This window comes from Mobula birostris, chromosome 3 (genome assembly GCF_030028105.1).
Source record: "Mobula birostris isolate sMobBir1 chromosome 3, sMobBir1.hap1, whole genome shotgun sequence".
Lineage (NCBI taxonomy): Eukaryota > Metazoa > Chordata > Chondrichthyes > Myliobatiformes > Myliobatidae > Mobula > Mobula birostris.
The window spans coordinates 63,076,195-63,102,851 of NC_092372.1; the positions used below are offsets into that span (position 1 = coordinate 63,076,195).

Here is a 26,657-nt window from a genome sequence, read left to right on the forward strand (position 1 = left end):
AAATCCACTGAATATTTAGTACAAGTATTAGGTAGTTGAACAAAAAGAAAAGAGAAATCTTCATTTTTTTGGGTTTTTTTGTGTATGTATGTATGGGGGGGGCACTGTTTCTAGACCCTGTCAGCACAATATTGAGCCTCCTTTATGAAAACATGTCTAATTACTTACTTCCAGCTTAGCTCCACATTATGACTGCCAGAGTCAGCAACCCCTTGACCTTCTGCTAACTGATTTGCTTGAACAATGCTCACAAATCACTGGCTGGGTTCTAAAAGTGATAGTGGTTGGATGATGTCATCGTATTTCCCACTTTGGACAGTTTTATATTGATCCTCATACTCTATGGCATTTGGGCACAAGAGGGAAAAAAAAACCAATGTGCAATGCTTGTGAAAACAAATGATGTTGGTATTATTAATAGAATGATACCCTGTTTAGAATCAGTGTAAATCTATTGGATCATACTGGATATAAAATCATTCAATTTTTTATTCCTGATGTGCCTCCCCCCATCGTGCAAAAAGTTCTGCTGGTCAGTTAGTGGCAAACTAGAGCTTGCCTTTAGCTGATGGACTGATATTAATTTTAAATAAAAAAAGCTCCAAGTGGAATCCATTATTACCAATAAAAAGGAGAAACTTTTGACCTACTCTGCTACGCTAGATTCCAAAGGTGGGATCTTTTCAGTGCCCGCCTTGAAAGTATTTATTTTAACAAAAATCATTTGTGAAGTTGTTTAGGTGCATTCTCAACCATTTACCAAGTAGAAAGAAAGGCTGCCAAGCAGAAGATTTAAATAAATATCAAAAAGGCATTCCTTTGTAAAAGCTTCTTATGTAGCTGTATACATTTAAGGAACCATTAGAACACATAGAACTTCATTAATATATATTAGTGAGCTGATTTATGCCCACACATACAGTAGGATATTGAGGCAAAATTACAGTTAGTGACATGGTATCCAATTTTATCCGCAGTCACTGAATGTAGTAACATTATTAACAAAGAAAGAGCGTGAAACTATGATCCGTATTTTGGAGATGGAATGAATGTACACAGATGAAAAGGTAATGGTGGACAAAGGAGGAAGTGCCTAGGAAGAAAGGTAAGAATGGAAGATAATCATTTCCTAAAGAAGAGTGTTTGGCAGATACTGTCGTTTCTGTTGTTTAGGCAGCTAGCATTAACCGCCACAATTTTAACTAATGCTTTTGTGTCTAACCTGCAGAAGATTCTAAAGCACAGTTCATTGGATTTCTATCTCCAGGCTAGCTAGATTCTCTTTAAGTACTTTTAGAGACAATTGTAGAACAGGAGGAAGTTCTGAAGATGAATACAATTTGAGTTGGATAAGTTAATCAGCCATTGACATGAGTGCTTAGTTGTTGCAAGAAGTTTGAAGTTAGGAATGGCCAGTATTTCTATTGAGTTAAAGGTAATACAGAACAACATATTCAAAGATTCAAGATTCAAGGTACATTTATTATCAAAGAATGTATAAATTATACAACCTTGAGATTTGCTTTCTCACATGTAGCCACTAAGCAAGAAACCTGAACGAACCCAATTAAAGGAAATAAGTATGAATAGCAATAAAAATAAAATACCAATGCATAGAAAATAGACATAGAACAGTACAGCACAGTACAGGCCCTTCAGCCCACACTGTTGTGCCGACCCTTAAACCCTGCCTCCCATATAACCCCCACCTTAAATTCCTCCATATACCTGTCTAGTAGTCTCTTAAACTTCACTAGTGTATCTGCCTCCACCACTGACTCAGGCAGTGTATTCCACGCACCAACCACGCTCTGAGTAAAAAACCTTCCTCTAATATCCCCCTTGAAATTCCCACCCCTTACCTTAAAGCTATGTCCTCTTGTATTGAGCAGTGGTGCCCTGGGGAAGAGGCGCTGGCTATCCGCTCTATCTATTCCTCTTATTATCTTGTACACCTCTATCATGTCTCCTCTCATCCTCCTTCTCTCCAAAGAGTAAAGCCCTAGCTCCCTTAATCTCTGATCATAATGCATACTCTCTAAACCAGGCAGCATCCTGGTAAATATCCTCTGTACCCTTTCCAATGCTTCCACATCCTTCCTATAGTGAAGCAACCAGAACTGGACACAGTACTCCAAGTGTGGCCTAACCAGAATTTTATAGAGCTGCATCATTACATCGCGACTCTTAAACTCTATCCCTCGACTTATGAAAGCTAACACCCCATAAGCTTTCTTAACTACCCTATCTACCTGTGAGGCAACTTTCAGGGATCTGTGGACATGTACCCCATGATCCCTCTGCTCCTCTACACTACCAAGTATCCTGCCTGATATACAAGAGAAAGAAAAAAAGCACAAAATCATGCAGGCAATTGAAGTGAGCTATAAATGATCTGAACCAGAAATTGAGTCCTCAGATGTGAACTCCGGAGCAGCCCAAAGCCTCGCTTATTGGTCCATCATATTAGCGGGCATGGAGCACACAGCCAGGGTAGTCTTCATAGCCTCAGCACTATAGAGAGAGAGGAGTGACCACCATCAAGAACGAACAAAATCAGTCTTGACCCAGATCCCGACACCCTGTCTTTTCAGTCTATCCATTTAAATTGACCGAGTAACAGAATAGTGACAGAGTCCGGCACCCTGGAGCGAGGAGAGAACATCGTGGAGAGTGAGTGACCACATATCTGATCTAGTTTGACAAAGGTCCTATTCTAAGAATTGTATAACTTTATTTGATAATTGTAGAATCCTCTAGCAAACACTCCATAGTCATTTGATTGTTATTTGTTGTTTTGCACTGGTTTTTAGCGATCCCTTAGATGAACAGTTAAATGCTTCTTTTCAACTTCAAGTTTATTGATATAAAGGCAAATTGGAGTATTTTCTTATTCTAAATAGATGTCCCCGCATTCCTTGTGCTGAACAATTGTGGCAACGATATAAAATTTGGGCCATTTGGAAGTTAAGTAAAGAGCTCAGCAATGTTTGTGATTTTTGTTGCACTATGCTCTTATTATCAGTCCCATTTCCCCCTCCTTATTTCTTTGTACGCCTGAAACTTCTCTCTCACATCTCTAAAAGCTCTTTTTGATGTTTTTTTCCCACCCAAATTATAATGAGGGATATTTATAACAAGCAATTAAAATATCAGTACATCTTCAAGATGTGTGTGGGAACTTTCACTCGGGAGAAGCTGAGACCATTGCAGTTTTAAGAAAAGATTGTGGAGCAAATATACATAGGTTAAGAAGAAATGAGGATAAACCAAGAATGGGAGGATGGGATTGGACTTTGGCTAATCTGGAACAAATCTGACAGAAGACAAGGAATTGATCCAACACAATTACAACAAATTGAATGGCCTTGCTCTGTGTTTCTAGAGCTGAGAATAATCAGTACAATAAAAATTGTCTGCTCATTACACGGATTCGCAATGGCAGAAATGTGACTGTTCAATAATTTAGAATCTGTACTCCAACTTGCACCCCTCCATACTATAATAGTGTCTCGAAATCTAACTCAGCATTGAACTGCATTGTGTGTATTGACTATTTTCTGTTTACTCAGTTCACAGTATAAGTTGACTTTGCTTGCCCTAGACATCTTGCAAAGTCACGTTTATTGTCAAATGCGTAAGTGTCATGTGTACACAGGTACATTGAAAAGCCTACTTGCAGCAGCATCACAGGCACACGTGCGCAGCATTCACAGGAAAAACATAAATTAAACTTAATTCATACCCATTTTTCTTTATCAGAAAGACTGCAGTTAGAACAAAAAAAAGACCCACGAAGCCCATTTTCGTGCAGGGTGGTCAAACTGGTCACAGTGCTGTGGAGATTAGATTGCCATTTGGTTCAAAAATCGAATGGTTGAAGGGAAGTAGCAGATTTTGAACCTGGTGGTGTGGGTTCTCCAAGCTTCTGTATCTTCTGCCCAGTGGTAGCCATGAGAAGGTGGCATGGCCTGCAATGTGTAGTTCTTTGACAGAGGGTTGCCTTTTTGAGACAGCACCTCTTGTTGATACGATCAGTGGTGGGGAGGAAGGTGCCTGCAATGTATTGGACTGAGTTCTCTGCAGCTTCATTCTGTGCAGAAAAATTGCCATGCCAGAGCATGATGCAACTAGATAGGTACTTTCACCAGTACATGTGTAGAAGTCTGATAGTGTTCAATGACAACCTGAGGTAAGGCAAACCTCCTTAACCTCCTAAGTATATAAAGATGCAGGTGTGCCTTTTTTGTGATTACACCTATGATTACCAGTGCTGGGCCCAGGACAGTCTTCAGATAATACCCAGGAATTTAAGCTGCTGGCTCTCGGCACCACCAGTTTCCCCATTGTAGGCTGGTGCTTGTTCATCCTCGTAGGCTTATGATATAGTTGGTGGAGGAGATATGCTGTTGCTTGTCCTGTTCTCACAAATGAGGTACCCATTTTACCTCCCTCTGACATGTTAAGCAAAAAAAAATCTGGAAGGTTAAATATGCGGAGAAGCCTAATAGATGGTGTGAAATGTCTTGCCACAACACTATATATCCCATTATAATTTAAGAAATATCCGTGCATTTCCATGCTGATCAAAAGGCTAATCTAAATTGTATACTGCCTCTACTTAAACATGCAGAAGTCCCTAGTCTTGTCATCTAAACTATCTGATTACATACTGGTTGGCATGTAATTTTAAGGACTCATAAGTGCCTGCTAAATGGCAGTAAATTTAATTCCTGGGCACAATCCTTTCAGAAAGATTTCAGCCTTTTTAAACAGTTCATATAATGCCATATTTCCCAACCTTTTTTTTTTAGCCCAACACCTCCCTAAATCACTTTCATTCTTGCCAACGCTCTCCTATAGGACCTTCATATTTGCCAACACCCCTCTTAGGTGCAGTATACTTCCCTGTCCCTTCATAGTGTAAAAACATGTTCTTCCATATGCTAACATGAGAAAAATGATTCTGCATTAACTTTTTATTTGTCTTTAAACCTAGCTTACACAATACCTGTGCCCTGTACAACAGCTTTGATATCAATGTGATCCTTGAGCTTGATGGTTTTGAGCAAGAGTTGAAATATTTGGTTCACGTTGTGACAGCAAAAACCTTAATTCCCCATGTATAACAATGTCCAATTGTGTGTGATTCACTGCACTGAAGCCTCTTTCAACAAGGTAAGAGGATGGAAAAGCAATGAGGAGCAGTCTGGCTTTTCTCCAAAGACCAGGAAACTTTGTATGACAGTGTAGCCATATACTATAACAGCCAACATTTTTGAAAACATTTTTGCTTCTTAATCATTCTGAGTTTCAATAATTTCTTCTTGCAAGCTCTCTTCCTGTTCTTCCATCTTGCAAAGAATGGGTTAATTACCCAGTCCGGAATTTCCAGATCGATTTCCAATCCTTGAATCGATTCGGAAGGTCCTTCATCAGTGAATGCGACTGTAAACAGTACTTTTTCAAATCACCTTCCGTGAAAGAGATTGCCATGTTTTCCATGCAGAGAAACTGTGAGAACATTCTTCTCCCGGTGTTCTGCTTATGTGTTTCCAGCTTTCTGATAAAATTGGACACTGCACTTTTTGCCTGGATTAAATTCAAATTCTCACTCTGCAGTTTCATATTTAGAATGTTCATTTTGTCATACAGATTGGCTAGGTATGCCACATCTCCACATAGTTCAATCTTATTTCCCAAGCTCTTGTTGGCTTTGAGCAAAAATTCAACCACAATGTCAAAAAGATCAAAGAAGCATTTGACAGCCAAAGCACTTCAGTGTGAAGAAGCAAGTGCTCAAACTTTTTCATCGTCATCTTGGCATAACTGGAGAGATAGATATTACAAGGGTCATGTTCGAAAAAGTTGCTGGCTGAGGTTTTCGGCTACGAGATGTTGACAATGAATTACACAATGGATTGCAAACAGACTTGGAATTTCTTTTTTCATAAATACCACTAAATCAGCATAGTGACCTGTCATATATTATGCTCCATCTGTTGCACAAGAAATAATGTTCCTAATCAGAATACTTTTATCATCAACATACATTTTGAGCTTGTCATAGATTGATTCTTTGTTGATATTTGATTTTAACTTTTTACAAAAAGAGAATCTCTTTATAAACTTTTCATTTTTGATGAACTGTGCATATGTCATTAGCAATGCCCCATTGTCTTGCACAGTTGACTCATCCAGTTGTAAACCAAATTCTATTTTTGTAGCTTTTCTGCATAGCTAATATTCAATGTCTTCACTCATTTTGTCAATACAACGTGGAGGGTCAGACACTCTGAGCCAATAGACTGGTCCTGGACTTATTTTCCATCTGGCATAGTTTGCATTTTGTTGTGGTTTTTGTATTGCTATATTTATGCTCTATTCTTGGTTGGTGTGGCTGTAACGAAACCAAGTTTCCCTCGGGATTAATAAAGTATTTCTATCTATCTACCTATCTATCTATCTACAGAGTTATTACTCAGTGGAATGATTTTAAGATACTGGTATCCATTTTGAGGACAGTGGTGAGCACTTCTGATACAGCAGGCATTATTAATCTTTCACTAATTGTGTGAGATTTTCCTCACTTTGCTATCATTTTGGAAATGCTATAAGAAGCATTGAAGACTGTCACGGTCATTTTTAGCAAATGAGTCACGTGTGCAATGCCTTTCAAATGCTTCTTTCATCTTCTGGAACTGAGTAATACCATAAGTAGCCTTTTTAGGGTGACTTTTACAGATGTGTTCCTGCAATCTTGATGGCTTCATTAGACAGTACAGTATTACAAATGAGACACATGGGGCATCGCTGATCTGACGGGAATGGAATAAAACCATACTCCAGGTATGTAACATTGTATTGATGCACTTTCTGCAGTTTCGGTTTCTTGGCAGGATTAGAATTCAAGGCTTCACCTCCTTCAGACTTACAGAGATCATATGTATTTATCCATATGTATTTTTCCATCATTAACAGGGCTAAATTAAAATAAAAAATGTACACAAACTGGGAATGCCTATCGGATGTTGATGACAGCATCGAGTTGACATGGGAGTGGCACAATGAGGAGTGGCGAGGCAAAGATGATGATGATCGCACCAGGGAAAATTATATTGGCAAGGATTCACATTAAAATCTGAATGTTAGCCGGGATAAAGCTGGTGTTCAGCAAGCTACCTTTATATTATTCCAGTTAGTGCAATTGACCAATTTTATAATCCCCAAAGATGGTTCTTAACCACACTTATGAGGCCGAGGTCACTTTAAACACCTCGAGGAATCCTCAGTGTTGGCAGGTTCGCTGACTAGCTCTATTTAACCATTTGGTTCCGGCAAGTGCTGTATCGTTGTGTGGCTTGTTTATCGTAGATCTGTGGAGAAAGTTGAGAGGATGTACTTGACTTACCAACTGTTAAATTGCGTGAACTCATTCTGTACTGTGAATCAAGGGGAACTGTTGGGCACCCTGGTTGCTAATTTATGCATCCCCAATAACGTCTGTTTGGTTGGTACGGTCAGATGAGATTGCCAAGTTGTGATGATGAGTGCTGACTGCCTGCAGAACTATGGTTCTTCCTGAGTTCCAGCGTCTCACTGTTTTTTTTTGGAGTGCCTGCTGGCCTCATTGTTTTTTTTTGGAGTGCCTGCTGTACTAATGGTCAATCAGCTCTTGTGCCTCAAGTTAGGGTGCTGCTTACATCCTCCACCCCAAGAATCTTGAATGTCCCAGATGACTTCTATTTCCCCTAATGCCCCCTTAGGACACATAACATCTCCGTTGGGAATCACTGATATAATGGATGCAGTATTCACTTTTAGGGAATGATCTGTTGTAGAGAAACATTTCCCTATGCAGAACCAGTACTTTCTGTTCCACCAAATTTAACAAGACAGAAAGGGACAAATTCCATTAGAGTCCATATCTGAAAATTACTCAAAGGAATTTACTCAGAATGGAGTGCTAACCTGTTACTTTATTGTTTTCGCCAGGTGTAATTGGTAATAGACCTTCTTTTGATGAAGACAGCAAGGACTCATTTCTGCACGTGGCAGGCACACAATCGCTTGCTCAGACAACAAATGAAACTTATACCCTTGTGCCATCTACCATTGACCCAGTTCGCAAGATGTCTTTCCATATCCTCAAAATTGCCCACATTTTGACAAATGTTAACAGAAAATATGTTGATGATGATGAATATTTTGATACCATCTATGGTAAGAGCTTGTTTACATTGTATTTAATGAGATGTTTTTAGTTTATTTTCATTTAGCCAGGGGCAAACTTGTAACTCCTTTATAATACTTAACCTTGCTCTTTGGTATTCTATGGTTCTGATATATCTTGCATATAAAGTTGCCTATTTTGTGATATGACAGCATGTAAATAAGCTCTTTTTCATAATCTGGAATACTTCAGTGAGCATAAAGCAAAAAGCAATAAATGCCGAATATCTGACAAAGAAATTGAAAATGCTGGAGATACTCAGATAAGGATGCTTCTATGAAGGGAGCAATATAGTTTGTGTTTCATGACAATAACGTTTTCATCAGAAGAAGAAAATGAGAGAAGAGTAAAAACAAATGTGTATCAGAGAACCAGAAGAAGTGGAGGTAAAGCTATGACTGGTAGGAGATATAAGGAATATGGAAGTCCCTTCTACTGTATTCATATGCATACACTGTTGGCTTATCATTGGCTTTACTTAACCCATTTATTTGCATGAGGAATTATTCATACCCTATTTCAAAAATAGAAATTGCAAAACTGTTTACAGGTCATAGAACATAGAAGATTACAGCACAGAAACAGGCCATTTGGCCCACAATGTTGTGCTGAACTGGCTAAAAAGCACATCAAAATCACCCAAACACTAATCCCTCCTACCTACAAAATGTCCACATCCCTCCATCTTCCTTATATCCATGTGCTTATCCTTAACTGCCTCTCCTAACATCTTATCCTTAACATCTCTTAACAGCCTCTAATGTATTTGCCTCAACCACTATACCAGGTATCCATGACTGTCTGAGTTAAAAATCTATCCCTCACATCTCCCTTGAACCTATCCCCTCTCACTCCTGTGCATGCCCTCTGGTATTAGACATTTCAACCCTGGGTTCCAGATACTCTCTTCCCACTCTATCCAGTCTTTATAAACCTCTATCAGATCTCCCCTCCAGAAATATTGCCTTGAAGACTATATTGTTGCCTCCAGAGCATTATGAAGGAATTTAGCTAGGGTGAATCCAGGTCATTAAATAATGACTGGAGAATCTGGAACTACTTGGACTGGACCAATAATGCCATCTGCTGAAACTGCCACCTTCATTCACTATCCTTGCTCTCAATACCCTAACTTAATCTTCCTTAGATCTAGAAGAATGATTACCATAAGCCCTGACCTGCCCAAGCTCTGTGGTGGAGGCTGTGGTCAGATATTTAAAAAATAATTAACACATTAATTTTCTTAATTAATCTAAGTATTTCTTAATTAAGATTTTTGGTAAGTATTTGAAAAGCTGTGGCTACTGATCAAATCCTGGGAAATTGCATGTATAGATTGGTAAGTGATGGCTGGCACTGTTAATGGTATGCCAAAGAGTCTGCTTCCATCATATATGACTGTTGTCTATGACTCTATTATGACAATCGTCTAATTACTATGAAATGTCCACCCCAGAAAGAATTGGCCCCTTTGTTGCATGGCGGAGATATGATTTAAATCTTTAAAGCGCTGTTTGGGATAGAATGGAAAAACAGCTATAGCTGCTGAGGGGAGGGGAGGTGGTGTCAGCTGTAGCCCATTGCAGCACATCCATCTGTAAGCTAGAGATTTGTACTCAGATTCCAGGCATACAAATCCAGGCTGAGGAGCTGGTACGTGATGGATGTTGCACTGCCAGAGAGTTTCATCTTTTGGACTCATTCCAAGGTGATGGTGAAGGCTTTTAGGGCGGTATTTGAAGGGAACTATCTTTTCTGTACCTAACCCTCAGTAAAGAGTAATTATAAAATTCAAAATAATTCCTCAGTTGGTATAAGTCAATTTAATTAGTAGTTTATCGGTAATAAATTGGTTTTGGTTTCTGTTTGCAAAGATTTATAGTTGATCTTTACCTTGGGTGGCAAGTGAGAAGAATTTGAGTTAGGGAACCTCAAGAAAGGAATAGTTCAAATATCATCTGTTGCACACTTTTTAATATCTTCCTACTTGCAATAACCAGCACAAATAATAATGTCTGCACTACTTAATGAAAATCAAAAGAGTATTGCTTTGTCCATGCTTAGATCTTTTCAGGAGATGATTGTTTAAGATAATTGTAGTTAAGTATAATTTATAAGGATATTCAGTGGGTACACCATTTAAAAAAAACATTATATAGGATCTTATCTGACATACCTCACCACTGGATTGTGTCCCGTAGTGCTAGCTAAACCAGGCATTAAAAGAATCTGGAACAGAAAATTAACTGCTGGAGGAACTCCATGGGTCAAAAAACATTTGTGGAGGGAAAGGAGTAGTGGATGTTTCAACATGAGGCCATGCATCTGGACTGAGAGTGTAAAGGAGAGGTACCCAGGTGAGAGGCAGCTAAGTGAGGAGGGAGATGGTGGGCAAATTGAACTAGTTAGTGAAGTGGATAAACAGCCCCCATCTTACATTTCCCTCTCACCTTTTTACACTGCCTCTACCCTCTTAGTCCTAATGCAGGGTGCTGTGCACTTAGTATTTCAGTAATATTGAGTAGTCTTGTGCGCGTGTGTGTGTATATATATATATATATTCTCATTAAGCATTCTTGTTAGTTTCAATAGTTAATCACAGGTTATATGTAAAAATACTTAAATTGCATACGTCACACACGACCACGTGATATGTGCGCATCTCGCTTAAAGTAAACTTGAACTGCACCTGCATTTCTTGGACTCTCGTGTTTCCTTTAATTAGTTTAATGCTCTGAAGTTACAAAACATAACATTGGCAATGAGGTTTGTTTTTAAATGAACCTGTCACGGGTACCGACCTGTTAAAGCAGAGCGAAACATTTGAACTAAAAATAACACTGCGAGGAACCGAATTTAAAAGAAACAAGTTCGCACATGAAGAGACAGTCCAGTTTAAAACAAAAGCTGCCAACACCTGCAGAAGGAAACACAAGATTGTATTTTTTAAGAAAGAAAACTCAGAAAAATCAATAATTCAGGATTCATAAAGAGTGAGTATCAGTGATAATAATCATTAAAAAAATCAGAAATGGCAGTCTACATCAGAAAGATTGACAAGTTTGATTATACAACGGGTAATTGGCTTATGCATAGTGAACTAATGGAACAGTATTTTGAAGCAAATTAAATAACCAATGAGAAGCAAGTACCAATTTTGCTAAGTTTATTAGTTTAAAAGACATACAGTTTACTTTGAAGTTTGACTGCTCCAACCAAACCATCAGAAATGAGCTTTGCTGCTATTGTTAAAAGTAGTGCAGGAGCATTTAGAACCAAAATCATTGTTGATTGCAGAATGCTCTAGATTTCATAAGCAGAATCAAAAGGAAGGGGAGTCCATTTCAGTATATGTGGCTGAATTGAAAAGTTTGTCTGCACATTGTCAGTTGTGTAATGGGCTTAATGATACCCTAACAGAGTGTCTAGTTTGTGGAATCTTACACAAGAAAGCATTCAAAAACAATTGAAATGAAACACAACATACATTCAAATGAACAATTGAATTTACTGCTTCAATGGAAACCACAAACAGAGATGCAATTGTGTCGCAGTCAGGAATGAAAATTAGCTTGAATAAAGTGCAGCATCTAAACAGAAATTGGCCTGGCTAACCAGATTGGGTTACATTGTGGCAAGGGCTCACATACACCAAACAAATGCAGATTTAAAGGTGAAACATGCAGGAAATGCAACAAAGTAGGACACATACAGGAGCATATTGGGCAGATAAAAATAAATGGACTGCTCAGGGACGAGAAAAAGCTAAAAGATCAGATTGCAGTTTCAAAAAGAGCACTGATCTGCATATTATTGATTAAAAATCTAATGATGATGACAGTGAAACAGGACTGGAAACCCTTGAGATTTACCATTAGGGAAACTAACAGGAAACAAGAAATATGACGTACACCTGAAGTAACTGGCAAATTAATTAAAATGGAATTGGAGAATGGACATTGGGAAATGTTTATCAATGATTTAGATGATGGAATAGATGGCTTTGTCGCCAAACTTGTAGATAATACAAAGATTTATGGAGGACCCTCCTCTGCATCACTCGCAACTAAACACTTCGTAAACTCATTTCTGTTCTCTGTGTCAATCCACACACTATATTAATGACTATGATTTTTCAGTAGGTGAACAGTTCTTGACTGCAGTAACTCTGAGACTAAGAGTTTTAAGACCATAAGACATAGGAGCAGAATTAGGCCATTTGGCCCATTGAGTCTACTCCACCATTCAATCATGATCAATCCTTTCTTCCCCCTCCTCAGCCCCACTCTCTGGCCTTCACCCTGTAACCTTTGATGCCGTGTCCAGTCAAGAACATATCAATCTCTGCCTTAAATACACCCAACGACCTGACCTCCACAGCTGCCTGTGGTAATAAATTCCACAAATTCACCACCCTCTGCCTGAAGAAATTTCTCTCCATCTCTGTTTTAAATGGAGGCCCCTCTATGATGTGCCCTCTTGTCCTAGACTCCCCCACCATGGGAAACAGCCTTTCCACATCTACTCTGTTTAGACCTTTTAACATTCAAAAGGTTTCAATGAGATCCCCCATCATCCTTCAAATTTCTAGCAAATACAGACCCTGAGCTATCAAGCGTTCCTTGTATGATAACCCATTCATTCCCAGAATCAACCTTGTGAACCACCTCTGGACCTTCTCCAATGCCAGCACATCTTTTCTTAGATGAGGAGCCCAAACTATTCACAATACTCAAAGAGAGGCCTCACCAGTGTCTTATAAAGCCTCAGCATCACATCCCTGCTCTTGTATTCTAGACCTTTTGAAATTAATGCTAACATTGAATTTGCCACCGACTCAACCTGCAAGTTAACCTTTAGGGTGTTCTGCACAAGGACTCTCAAGTCCCTTTGCATCTCAGATTTTTGGATTTTCTCCCCATTTAGAAAATAGTCTGCAGATTTATTTCTACTACCAAAGTGCATGACCATGCATTTTCCAACATTGTATTTCATTTGCCACTATCTTGCTCATTCTCCTAATCTGTCCAAGTCCCTCTGCAGCCTATCTGTTTCCTCTACACTACCTGCTCCTCCATAAATCTTTGTATCATCTGCAAACTTGGCAACAAAACCACCTAGTCCATCATCTAAATCATTGACAAACAGGATAAAAAGAGGCGGTCCCAACACCAACCCTTGTGGAACACCACTGGTCACTGGCAGCCAACCAGACAAGGATCCTTTTATTCCCACTCCCTGCCTCCTTCCATCAGCAAATGCTCAAGTCATACCAGTAACTTCCCGTAATGCCATGGGCTCTTAACTTGGTAAGCAGTCTCATGTGTGGCACTTTGTCAAAGGCCTTCTGAAAGTCCAAACATACAACATCCACTGCATCCCCTTTATCTATCATATGTGTAATCTCCTCAAAGAATTCCAACAGATTTGTCAGACAAGATTTTCCCTTTAGGAAACCATGTTGACTTTATCCTACCCTGTCCTGTGTCACCAAGTACTCCATAACCTCATCCTTAGCAATTTAATCCAACATCTTCCCAACCACTGATGTCAGGCTAACTGGTCTATAATTTCCTTTCTTAAAGAGTGGAGTGGCATTTACAATTTTCCAGTCCTCTGGCATCTTGCCAGAGTCCAATGATTTTTGAAAAATCATTATTAATGCTTCCACAATCTCTACCGCTACCCCTTTCAGCACCCTAGGGTGCAGTTCATGTGGTCCAGATAACTTATGTAACCTTAGGTCTTTCAGCTTTTTGAGCGTCTTCTCCCTTGTACTAGTGACGACACTGTCTTCTCTTCCCTTGCACCCTTCAACATTTGGTGCACTGCTAGTGTCTTCCACAGTAAAGGCCAATGCAAAATACTAATGTAGTTTATCTGCTATCTCCTTGGCCCCTGTAATTATTTCTCTGGCCTCATTTTCTAGCGGTCCTATATCTACTCTCATCGCTCATATTTTTTACGTACTTGGAAAGGTTTTTACTATCCACTTTGATATTGTTTGTTAGCTTGCTTTCATATTTCATCTTTTCCCTCCTAAGGATTCTTTTAGTTTCTTTCTGTAGGTTTCTAAAAGCTTCCCAATCCCCTATCTTCCTGTTAATTTTTGCTTTCTTGTATGTCTTCTCTTTTGCTTTTACACTAGCTTTGACTTCCCTTGTCAGCTATGGTTGTACTATTTTGCCATTTGAGCATTTCTTCATTTTTGAAATACATCTATCCTGCACCTTCCTCATTTTCCCCAGAAACTCACACCATTGCTGCTCTGCTGTCATCTTTGCCAGCATCTCCTTCCAATTTACTTTGGCTAACTCCTCTCTCATACCACTGTAATTTCCTTTACCCCACTGAAATATGCTACGCCAGACTTTACTTTCTCCCTATCAAATTTCAAGTTGAATTGAATCGTATCATGATTACTGTCTCCTAAGTGTTCTTTTACCTTAAGCTCCCTAATCACCTCTGGGTCATTACATAACACCCAATCCAGTCGAGCTGATCTCCTAGTAGGCTCAATGACAAACTGCTCTAAAAAGCCATCCTATCCCTCTGATACAACATGTAACCTTGGACATTTTTCTCCCAACTACAACCATCCTTCAGCCACAATTCAGTGATGATCACAACATCATACATGACAATCTGTAATAGAACAACCTTATTTCTTATAACCTCTGCTTTGAACATTGTAATTGCTATCCTTTTTGATTAGGCATCCTTAGAGCACTGATACTAACCCTGCTGGCTGCAATTTTGTCCTATCATCTGCCTGCCCTTCCTGCCAGTCTGAATGCACACTATTTTTGCTTTCTTACCATCCATCATTTCCTGAGTCTCTTCACTCCGGTTCCCCACTGCCCCCCCCCCACCAAATCAGTTTAAACCCTCCCCAACAGCTCTAACAAACCTGCCCACGAGAATATTGGTTGCCCTCAGATTCAGGTGCAATCCATCACTTTTGAACAGGTCATATCTCCCCCAGAAGAGATCTTAATGATCCAACTACCTGAAGCCGTGTCCCCTGCACCAGCTCCTCAGCCACACATTAATCTGCCAAATCATCCTGTTTCTAACCTCACTAGCACATGGCACAGTTGACAATCCTGAAATTACTACCTGGGAGGTCCTGCTTCTTAGCTTTCTGCCTAGCTCTCTCTATTCAGGACCTCTTTGCTTTTCCTTCCAATGTCATTGATACCAATATGTACTTGGCTTTCACTGTTAGGGTAAAATGTAACTGCCATAACTACCCTTTTCCTTTGATCCACCAATAAGATTCATACTTACCTTTGCCTCTGGCCTGACCTCAGAGTAACTCGGATTACATATTCACAAAGAAGTACAGAGTCCATCGCATCTATATAGACAGCTCTTGCATGTCATTAGTTCTGGTTCTGGGTCCATATGTTCCTCAAGTGGTTTCCACTATCTCTATCATTGCATTTCAGGTTCCAGCACCAGTAGCTTCTGTGTACAGTTTGTCAACCTCCCAGCAGCCTCCGTCGTTACCCTCTCTCCATCTGGCACCATCTGCCCTTTTACTTTGTTTGCTTCCATCTCTCATCCACCAGCTCCTGTCCTTCAGCTTCATCCCTTCCCCTCTCCTACCTAACTTTGTCTGTAGATCATCCTTCACTCTCTCTTTGGTCTGCCCATTACCCACTGCCCAAAACACCAGTGCCCTTCTCCTTTTAGAAGTGGACTTCGTTCTCCTCCACCCTTAGTCCTGATGCAGGGTTTCGCTTGCACCAATCATTTTTTCAAAGAGATATTAAACTAAGCAGTCTGCCCTAAGCAATCCCATGGAACTAATTGAAAATGCAGAGGAATTATTATTCCAACCTAGGCTGTATTTATTCTCCAATCGTTACTACAAAAAGGCAGATATCCCGATCTACATTGCTGTTTGGAGGAATTTGTAATGCCTAGGTTGTATATTGTGTTTCCTTTATTACAGATACTGAATGAACTGGAGTATATGCTCCTGTTCCTCAGTCCCCTTCCCTTCTGCTGTAGCTTTTGGCTCCACCAAGCTGCCTGGGCTTTGCATGAGCAGTATGGCTGGTTAAATCAGAGAGGTGCAATCACTAACAAATTAAAATGGTACCCTGTTCTTTGTGAGCCATTTGGCCACCAGCTTATCTTGCCCCACTTCAGTGACACCAAACTGGTGATTTGGAGCATTCTTCCTGTAATGGAGTCACTGTCCCCATGTTTCATATCTGATGTAAACGTTCATTGACATTGGATTTCCCCTTAGTGTAATTTGACTTCTAAATTATTTTCCAATTTCCCCATTAAAATTTTTAATACTTCTGTCCCCATGAGATGTACATTTATTTTCACAAATCTCTTCCCATTACATACTCATGGAACTCTGTTGAGTCTTTTTACTCTTGTTACTTTATTTCCATTTTTAATTTCTCTCATTCTTAAGTGGCAGCACTTGGGATGTGTTTGTTTAAAATGTAATCTTTGTATTTTAATAATAATGACTTTGAAAGGACACTTTGTGAATCACACACTCCCCAGTTTTCATGCTTGCCTTATTTATATTTTCCTTAATTAACCTTTTTTAAAATACCTGATGTGTGAATTTATGTCTTTGCTGTTCACCTTCCAAAACTGAGTCTTATGCTGAAATGTGAACATTATACCTACTCCTCTTTCACAAATATTATTTTTGTTTGCTTATTTTATGACAGATCAGTGTAACAACGTGAGCCCCAGCCAATGTGAAATGATGCCCTTTCATCAGACTACTTCAATTCTCAACACCATAGATATGGACTTTTATCTCTCTGTCTTCCTCCAGCTCCAACACATAAAATGCTATAATCATATCTTGCTGTTTGGGTGCAGCATTGCCTTTCCAGGGTGCATCAATGACACTGAGAGGTACGTGCATAGGAAAGCTTTCTGCTTTTTATTTGTGCAAGGCTCTGTGCAGGGAGGTATGGGCTGGTGAGTAGTACAGATGCTCAGCACTGATGGGAGGAGCTCAGACCTGAAGCTTAGACGATATAATGTGTGTGGGGGGCCATGTTGGGGACTTTTCTTCCATAGGTTGACAGAAGCCCAAGATCCTACCTTCTCACTTAGCATTTCCTCTCTGGCATGCTGTAAGCTGTTATTTAGACCAAAGTCAGAGTGGTAACATTTTTATGTGTACTTTGTTATTCCCTTGGTGTTGATGTTAATTAATTAATTAGAAGTATTTCCTTTCAGTCTAAGACTAGCTTGAGCTTGGTAATTTCACTTTCCTGTCTATTGGTTCTTCAATGATTGCTTCCCTGACATTATTTAATAATTTTCTTTACCGCCTTCTACATTCTTCCCTTCAGTAATAATAAAGCAATTGGTGAGTCCTGAACTATTCCTATTACTTGTTTCAATGAACCTGTATCCCTCTGAAAGTGTTCCATACTTGCAGAGTGTTTTTTCAGTGTTACATGGAATTTGTGGCTGATTTTGACTTACTATATATATAACTGAGAGAAGGTCCTGTTTTTGTGTAACATTATTGACCACCAATTTAGTGAATTTGCCTTCTGAATTATTTAATTTTCTACCCTTGCTCCCTTGTATTCTAGTGATCTCTAGATCATTGATTTTAGACATTGATCTTTATCTGACAATCGAATGATTTTGACTATTTCAGATTGATTACTTTTGAAATCAATTGATCTCGATACCCAGCTAGCAGTGAACTCATATAGTGAGAAGCAACTGGCAAACCTAATTAGTAGTATCCAAATTATATTTTTTTTAGTATTTTTTTCATGAATTGCATCTACCAACTTCGCTTTTAGTGTTTAAGATATGGAGCTCTATATAACCGCTTTAAGTTCAGGCAAATGATTAATCTTGGCTATCTCATTTTCATCAATTTAGTTTATCATTAACATGTCTCAATAGATTAGTGAACTATGTTAATTTGACACCAAGCAAGGATCAAATAAAATACCTGTTAATATAATAAAATTGTTCACGGGAATCTTTACAAACAAATTATTAATACCACTAAGATAAAAAAGTATTAGGATATGAGACCTAAGATCTGGTCAAAGAATTCAGTTTTAAAACAATGGCTGAAAGAAAGAGATTGGGGAAGAGGTGGAACATTTTCAAAGATTCAAAGTACATTTATTATCAAAGTATCTACACAGCACAGACCCCTGAAATTCGTCTTCCCCATTAACACAAAACAAAGAAGAACCATGAAACTAACCCATTTGAAGAAAAATGACAAACGTCAAACCCCCTGCAACACGCGCAAAAAGCACATAAAAGGCTACCAAAAAAATGAATGAAAACACAGAATATAAAACACAAAATCGAAACTACAGTACAGCTCAGTGTTCATTAGCCGTAGGCTGCCCCAGGTCAAAAATTGTCGGGAAGTTGTAACAGAAAAGAGCAACCTGATGTAGAACTAGAAACTAGAACACAACATAAACGTGAAATCTACAATTTGCACCAATTACACCTTGCTCTAGCACTAGCCATTGACAGCATCGAGGGAGCGAGAGGGAGATCACTCGAATGCAAGGACCTTCCCTTGGGAACAGAGAGTGAGAGACCACCACATGCAGACACCTTCTCTGGCAACAGTGAGCGAGAGGCTGGTAGACAGTGCTGAGTACTTGCTTGCCTTTCACACCTGCCTTGCTGACTTAAATATTCCTCAGCACTTTAATTGGCAAGAGATGGAGAATATCAGGGGCTTGCACCACCTGGCTTCCTGGCCTACGTGCTGCCCACTTTGGTCGCAGCCTCGTCAAACACTCGGAGACAGTAAAGTGTAAGGTCACCCAATCGGTCCGAAATCACCCTGCCAGAAAACTAACAGTAGCAGAACCATACCTGAAATAAAAAGATGTAAAAGGAATTGCTTCGTGACCCGTCTTGGCGATCTCGCCTTTGGTAGTGTTGTTTGCTGATGTCATCTTTCAGGCTTCAGACAGCAGTTTAGGAGCTTATGTCATTGATAATGGAATGCATGCCCACGAGTAGTAACATGATTAGATTCAAGGATACTGAAGGGGACAAAAGTGGAGATTTTGTAACTGAGTTACAGAAGCACAACACAATGGATGCTGGGCATTTGAAATGGAAACAGAATGATGGAAGTACTTAATAGGTCAAGCAGCATCGTGAAAATATAAAAAGTGCTTAGTTACAGAAGTCATTCATCCAATATTGATAGATCTTCTCCACTAAGCTTGCTGTCTGGTGTTGCTTATAGCCACGTCTGATGATGCCTCTTTGTTGAAGGTAATTCCATTGGTTCGCTACTGTTCCAGAGCTTCTGAAGAACTTCCAGGTGTTGATATTGGGTAGGAACTTAATGCTGAAACTTCTAAATGGGGGCTCAGGAGTTAAAAATGGTCCAATTTTACATCTGAACTTGCTCCTCCCAGTAAAAGTCCTAGCCCAAATAGCATTTTGAGCAAGGCAAATAATCAACCTATCTAGTTTGCCTGTCTTGTGTCTCTTTAATAATCTGGGACCTTCTTAAAACCTCACGACTTCTATCACTTGTGGTTGAGAATCTGTTCCCCATTTTTAATATCCTTTTTAATAAAATGTAACTAAAATGGAAATTTTGGTTTATTTTTACTGTTTATAAATATGGCTCCTGTATGCTTTAAGTTTGATACATGATAAAAAAAAAAGCTTCACTCAAGCTTGATAAATCTTCATCCATTCTCTTCAAAATGTGTAGGGAAGTATAATTTGGAATGTTATTTCCTTGAGTGCTGAGATTGGCTATGAACTTACAGAGTGGAGCAGCATGGAAACAGGTGCCTCAGCTCACTGAACATAAAGTTCCACCTCTCTATATGTTCTCCATTTATCAAAGGTTCATCTTTATGTAAGGAAACCAGAAATGCACACCAACTAGGGATTCATCGGAGCATAATGTAATTTTAAAATAACCTCTTTGGACTGCTACCTTTCTAGGCCTTGCTACTAGCCTTAGAATATTTAACAGTCTAGAATATTTTGATGAAAGTTTGAGTGATCAGTAAAATCTCAGACTCTTTCACAATCCAATACCTTAAATAAATTTCCATCCATTGCATAATTCACATCTACACTAATTCTAAAGTTCAAAGTAAAATTTATTATCAGAGTACATACATGTCACTACATAAAGCCTGAGATTCTTTTTCTGTGGGCATACTTAGCAAATCTATAGGACAGTAACTGTAAACATGATTAATGGACAGTAAACTGCAAATTCTACAAGTTTTTATTGAATTTTCCTGTATTAATTTGCAACTATCTTTTCTCAACACCTTGATCTAGATTGTGCATGTCAATATTATTCCTTCTGTGCTGAATTTTAGAATATGCAAATATTAGCTCATTTTTCAATCTAAAGTTATTTAAAAAACAATTGAACATACATTTGTGGCACTTCCCCAGAAGACAGTCAGATTTTCAGCTACACACTCATCTCTAACAATCTGTTTGCCAGTCCTTTCAGATACCCTTGCACTTATCAAATAGTCTTTTGTGGGAGATAGGTTTCAATACTTCCCTGAAATCCTAAATGGATGATATTAGGCTGAATCCAGTTGAACTCGTCTGACAGCCCATCACCCCGAGTTGCTTCCACTCACTAGAAGCGCCTGGTGAAGCATTGTAAGGTCTCAGATGGTAAACTGCTGATAGTCTGCACTGAAATACCTTTGATGAAAGGCAGGCCAGCTGGCAGAGTTTGGCTTTCTGTCAAAATCGTCGAGAGTTTGTCACAGTTTCAAAATGTCTCTGATGAATGTAAATTAAAATAATTAAAAAATGAATTAACATTCTGCTCCAAACTTTTCATTCAGGAATTCACTGGGAATGGGGATTTTTATCCTGTGTCTGGTCCTGGTGATGTGAAATTAGAGACAGATTCCAGCGGGTAATCCAGTACAAACTCAGCATGTCTGGGTTCCACCACTGGGCTGAAATATCTGCCACAATCTTGCAGTCTGTTAAACTGAAGCAAACCCCAGCAATCGCATTGGGGAAAAATATAAGCAATGTATTTCATTTATCTAAATCAATTTTAACGTTTTAATTTTGTATTTGTATTGCTTCTCTTTTAACTTCTATATTTTAATAATGTTTTTTTATTTTTTCAACATATCTTGAGTTATTTTAAGAGTTTTTGAAATGTCAACAGGCAATTGGCACCTCAGTGCACATGCATTGTGCTTTGCGAAACTGCAGAGTGATACTCAGTGCTTACGTTTGCTTCTGTTAGGAGGTGACTAGGATGAACATATTGACATGAGATGTGATATCTGTCAGCTGAGAGGGCCTGCCTTGGTTTGGACAGATTTCCCTGCATATAAACATATGAAGTAGGAACTATTGAACCTATTTCACCATTTAATTATTTCATGGCTGATTTTGCTGTAAGCTCATCTCTGCCTCCCTGTCTATTTTGACAAGCTTCCATTCCCTTGCTATCACTGACTTCAAGATACTCAAAAAAAACTTCACCCAGTGACAACTTTATTTTTGTACACCTTTACACCTGCTCATTAATGCAAATAGCTAATCAACCAATTATGTGCCAGTAAGTCAATAATAAAAGCATGCGTACTGTATCAACAGGTTCAGCTGTTGTTCAGAATGGGAAAGGAATGTTATCTAAGTCACTTTGACCATGAAATGATTGCTGATGCCAGACAGTGTGGTTTGAGTATTTTGGAAACTGCTGATTCCCTGGGATTTTCATGCACAACAGCCCCTAGAGTTTATTAAGAATAGTGTTAAAAACCAAAAAGGAAGCATGCAGTGAGCAGCATTTCTGTGGGTGAAAATGCCTCATTAATGAGACAGGTCAGAGGAGAATGGCCAGACTGGTTCAAGCTGCCAGGATGGTAACAGCAACTCTGATAGCCATGTGGTGTGTAGAAGAGCATTTCTAAAGGCGTAACATGTTGAACTTCGAAGTGGCTGAGCTTCAGCAGCAGAGCAACATGAACATACACGTAGTGACTGCTGAGTACCTACAGTGGGACTTAATAAGGTGGCCAATGGATATATTTCCACAGCCCATGAGGAAGGAAGTACTAAAAATACATGAAATTTTTAGAGGAAAATTGTTGCCTCATTTCTGTCTTGAAGGGTGACCTTTTTAAAAAAGAGGGGCCCCACAAAAGGAAGAATCTTTTCCATATCCATCTTGTTGAGACCTCTCAGAATCTTGTGTGTTTCAGTTAAGTCCCCTCTCTCTCACTCTTCTAAACTCTGGTGAATACAAACCTAGTTTATCGAATTTTTCCTAATTGGACAAACTGCCCATTCTAGATATTACTCCAGTAAACTTTTAATGAATTGTTTTCAATGCCTGAACTAGCTTCATTAAATGAGAACGACAGAATTGTACTCAAATATGGATTCAACATACCCCAGGTAATCAAAGCATTTTGTTTGTCCCCAGTTCTCACATCAGATAACAATGATATTGTTAGATTCTCTCGTTACTTGTATTTGCATTTTAAACTTTTTTGAATCAGACACTATAAACACTCCGAACCTTCTGTATCGCAGGGCTCGGTCAGATTGAATATTTTCACATTTTCCCAATTATATTCCAGTGTATATGCGGTAAAAGCCATGTTATGTTTCCTTCATAATTAAGCTTGCTTTTCAACCTACATTTATCAAAAGTGATGCAAATTGTCCAGGACATCGTACCTCATGAGCCTGGCTGAGTTTTTCCTGGAGGTTTCTAAACAAACTGATGAAGGTAGAGGAGTGGTCATGGATTTTATTAAGGTTCCCCGTGGTAGGCTGATTCAGAAAGTTATGAGACAATGATCTGTAGAAACATTGCTGCATGGATTCAGAATTGGTTTGCTCACAGAAGGCAGACGATGGTAGTAGATGAGAGTATTCTGCCTGGATATCAGTGACTAGTGGGATCTAAGGGGTCTGTTCTGGGACCCCTGCCCTTCGTGATTTCTATAAATGACTTGGATGTGGAATTCAAATGGTGGGTTAGTATGTTTGCAGATGACTCAAAGGTTAGTGATGTTCTGGGTAGTGTAGAAGGTTACAACAGGATATTGATGGGACGCAGAGCTGAGCTGAGTAGTAGAAGATGGAGGTCAGTCCAGAAACATATGAAGTGATATACATTGAAAGATCAAACTTGAAGGCAAATTGCAAGAAAAATAGCAGGGTAATTATGAGTAAAGCACAGCAATGCCTCTACTTCCTTAGAAGTTCATGAAGGTTCAGCATGAAAACTAAAACTTTGACAAACTTCTATCGATATGTGGTGGAGAGTATATTGACTGGCTGATCACAGCTTGGTATGGAAACACCAACGTCCTTGAATGGAAACTCGTACAAAAAGTTGTGGATATGGCCCAGTCCATCATGGGTAAAACTGTCCCCACCATTGAGCACATCTACATGAAACACTATTGCAGGAGTGAAGCATCCATCATCAGGGATCCTCACCACACAGAACATACTCTCTTCTTGCTACTGGTTTGGGGAAAAAGGTACAGGAGCCTCAAGACTCTCACCACCAGGTTCAAGAACGGTTATTACCTCTCAACCATCAGGCTCTTGAGCCAAAGGGAATAACTTTATTCAACTTCATTTGCCCCATCATTGAAATGTTCCCACGGCAATAGACTCAGTGGACCAGTTTGAAAAGGTCAGGGTGTTGGGGCTGGAGGAGAAGGTCAGCTCGCTGCTCATGTGATTTACTCATTTCTGTGCTGAACTGAGGCTGTACCCTGCAAATAACAGGCTCCCGGGTCGGCTGTGACTGGCTTCGTGGCTGTAGACTCACTTTTGTGAACTTCAGTTCAGAATATTATTTGTTTACTTTTATTGTTTGCTCAATCTATTTTTTTTCTGCATACTGGGTGTTTGACAGTCTTTTTTAACAGGCTCTTTTGGGTTTCTTAATTGGGCTGCCTGTAACGAGATGAATCTCAAAGTTGTGCATAGTTTACATTATTGATAATAAATGTACTTTGAACTTTGACCTCCAGGCATAATACCAGGGCCAGATTAAACGAGTAGCAAAAATAGCATATGCTACAGGCCTTGCATTTTCGAGGGCCCCGCCCGCACTAAATGCTTGTAAGGTGCAGTCTGGTGAAATCAGCATCTCACCGTATAGAATAGAGTAGTACAGCACATTACAGGCCCTTTGACCGACAATGTTGTGCCGACCCTCAAACCCTGCCTCCCATATCACCCCCCCCACCTTAAATTCCTCCATATACCTGTCTAGTAGTCTCTTAAATTTCACTAGTGTATCTGCCTCTACCACTGACTTAGGCAGTGCATTCCATGCACCAACCACTCTCTGAGTAAAAAATCTTCCTCTAATATCCCCCTTGAAATTCCCACCCCTTACCTTCAAGCCATGTCCGCTTGTATTGAGCAGTGGTGCCCTGGGAAAGAGGCGCTGGCTATCCACTCTGTCTATTCTTCTTAATATCTTGTATATCTCGATCATGTCTCCTCTCATCCTCCTTCTCTCCAAAGAGTAAAGCCCTAGCTCTCTTAATCTCTGATCATAATGCATACTCTCTAAACCAGGCAGCATCCTGGTAAATCTCCTCTGTACCCTTTCCAGTGCTTCCACATCCTTCCTATAGTGAGGCGACCAGAACTGGACACAGTCCTCCAAGTGTGGCCTAACCAGAGTTTTATAGAGCTGCATCATTACATTGCGACTCTTAAACTCTATCCCTCAACTTATGAAAGCTAACACCCCATAAGCTTTCTTAACTACCCTATCCATCTGTGAGGCAACTTTCCGGGATCTGTGGACATGTACCCCCAGATCCCTCTGCTCCTCCACACTACCAAGTATCCTGCCATTTACTTTGTACTCTGCCTTGGAGTTTATCCTTTCAAAGTGTACCACCTCACACTTCTCGGGGTTGAACTCCATCTGCCACTTCTCAGCCCACTTCTGCATCCTATCAATGTCTCTCTGCAATCTTCGACAATCGTCTAAACTATCTACAACACCACCAACCTTTGTGTCATCTGCAAACTTGCCAACCCACCCTTCTACCCCCACATCCAGGTCATTAATAAAAATCACGAAAAGTAGAGGTCCCAGGACAGATCCTTGTGGGACACCACTAGTCACAACCCTCCAACCTGAATGTACTCCCTCCACCATGACCATTTGCCTTCTGCAGGCAAGCCAATTCTGAATCCACCTGGCCAAACTTCCCTGGATCCCATGCCTTCTGACTTTCTGAATAAGCCTACCGTGTGGAATCTTGTCAAATGCCTTACTAAAATCCATGTAGATCACATCCACTGCACTACCCTCATCTATATGCCTGGTCATCTCCTCAAAGAACTCTATCAGGCTTATTAGACACCATCTGCCCTTCACAAAGCCATGCTGACTGTCCCTGATCAGACCATGATTCTCTAAATGCCCAGAGATCCTGTCTATAAGAATCTTTTCTAAAAGCTTTCCCACCACAGGTGTAGGGCTCACTGGTCTATAATTACCCGGACTATCCCTACTACCTTATTTGAACAAGGGGACAACATTCGCCTCCCTCCAATCCTCCGGTACCATTCCCATGGACAACGAGGACATAAAGATCCCAGCCAGAGGCTCAGCAATCTCTTTCCTCGCTTCGTGGAGCAGCCTGGGGAATATTCCTTCAAGCCCCGGGGACTTATCCGTCCTAATGTATTTTAACAACTCCAACACCTCCTCTCCCTTAATATCAACATGCTCCAGAACATCAACCTCACTCATATTGTCCTCACTGTCATCAAGTTCCCTCTCATTGGTGAATACCGAAGAGAAGTATTCATTGAGGACCTCGCTCACTTCCACAGCCTCCAGGCACATCTTCCCACCTTTATCTCTAATCGGTCCTACCTTCACTCCTGTCATCCTTTTGTTCTTCACATAATTGAAGAATGCCTTGGGGTTTTCCTTTACCCCACTCGCCAAGGCCTTCTTATGCCCCCTTCTTGCTCTTCTCAGCCCCTTCTTTAGCTCCTTTCTTGCTTCCCTATATTCCTCAATAGACCCATCTGATCCTTGCTTCCTAAACCTCATGTATGCTGCCTTCTTCCACCTGACTAGATTTTCCACCTCACTTGTCACCTATGGTTCCTTCACCCTACCATTCTTTATCTTCCTCACTGGGACAAATTTATCCCTAACATCCTGCATGAGATCTCTAAACATCGACCACATGTCCATAGTACACTTCCCTGCAAAAACTTCATCCCAATTCACACCCGCAAGTTCTAGCCCTATAGCCTCATAATTTGCCCTTCCACAATTAAAAATTTTCCTGTCCTGTCTGATTCTATCCTTTTCCATGATAATGCTAAAGGCCAGGGAGCGGTGGTCACTTTCCCCCAGATGCTCACCCACTGAGAGATCTGT

General features: G+C 39.9%; 1 protein-coding gene across 6 annotated transcripts in view; it reads left to right on the forward strand.

Annotated features, from left to right (window-relative positions):
• Positions 1-26,657, forward strand: part of corin (corin, serine peptidase) — a 186,432-nt gene that overhangs the window by 13,522 nt on the left and 146,253 nt on the right. For 3 of the 6 annotated variants that reach the window (XM_072252756.1, XM_072252758.1, XM_072252757.1), the window contains exons 3-4: positions 7,996-8,223; positions 16,942-17,134. The exons of 2 other annotated variants lie outside the window; for them this stretch is intronic. In XM_072252756.1, the coding sequence (XP_072108857.1) occupies positions 7,996-8,223; positions 16,942-17,134 (421 nt within the window). Of the gene's footprint in view, positions 1-1,017; positions 1,106-7,995; positions 8,224-16,941; positions 17,135-26,657 lie in introns of those variants that run through there. One more of the 6 variants, XM_072252759.1, reaches the window with a different exon arrangement.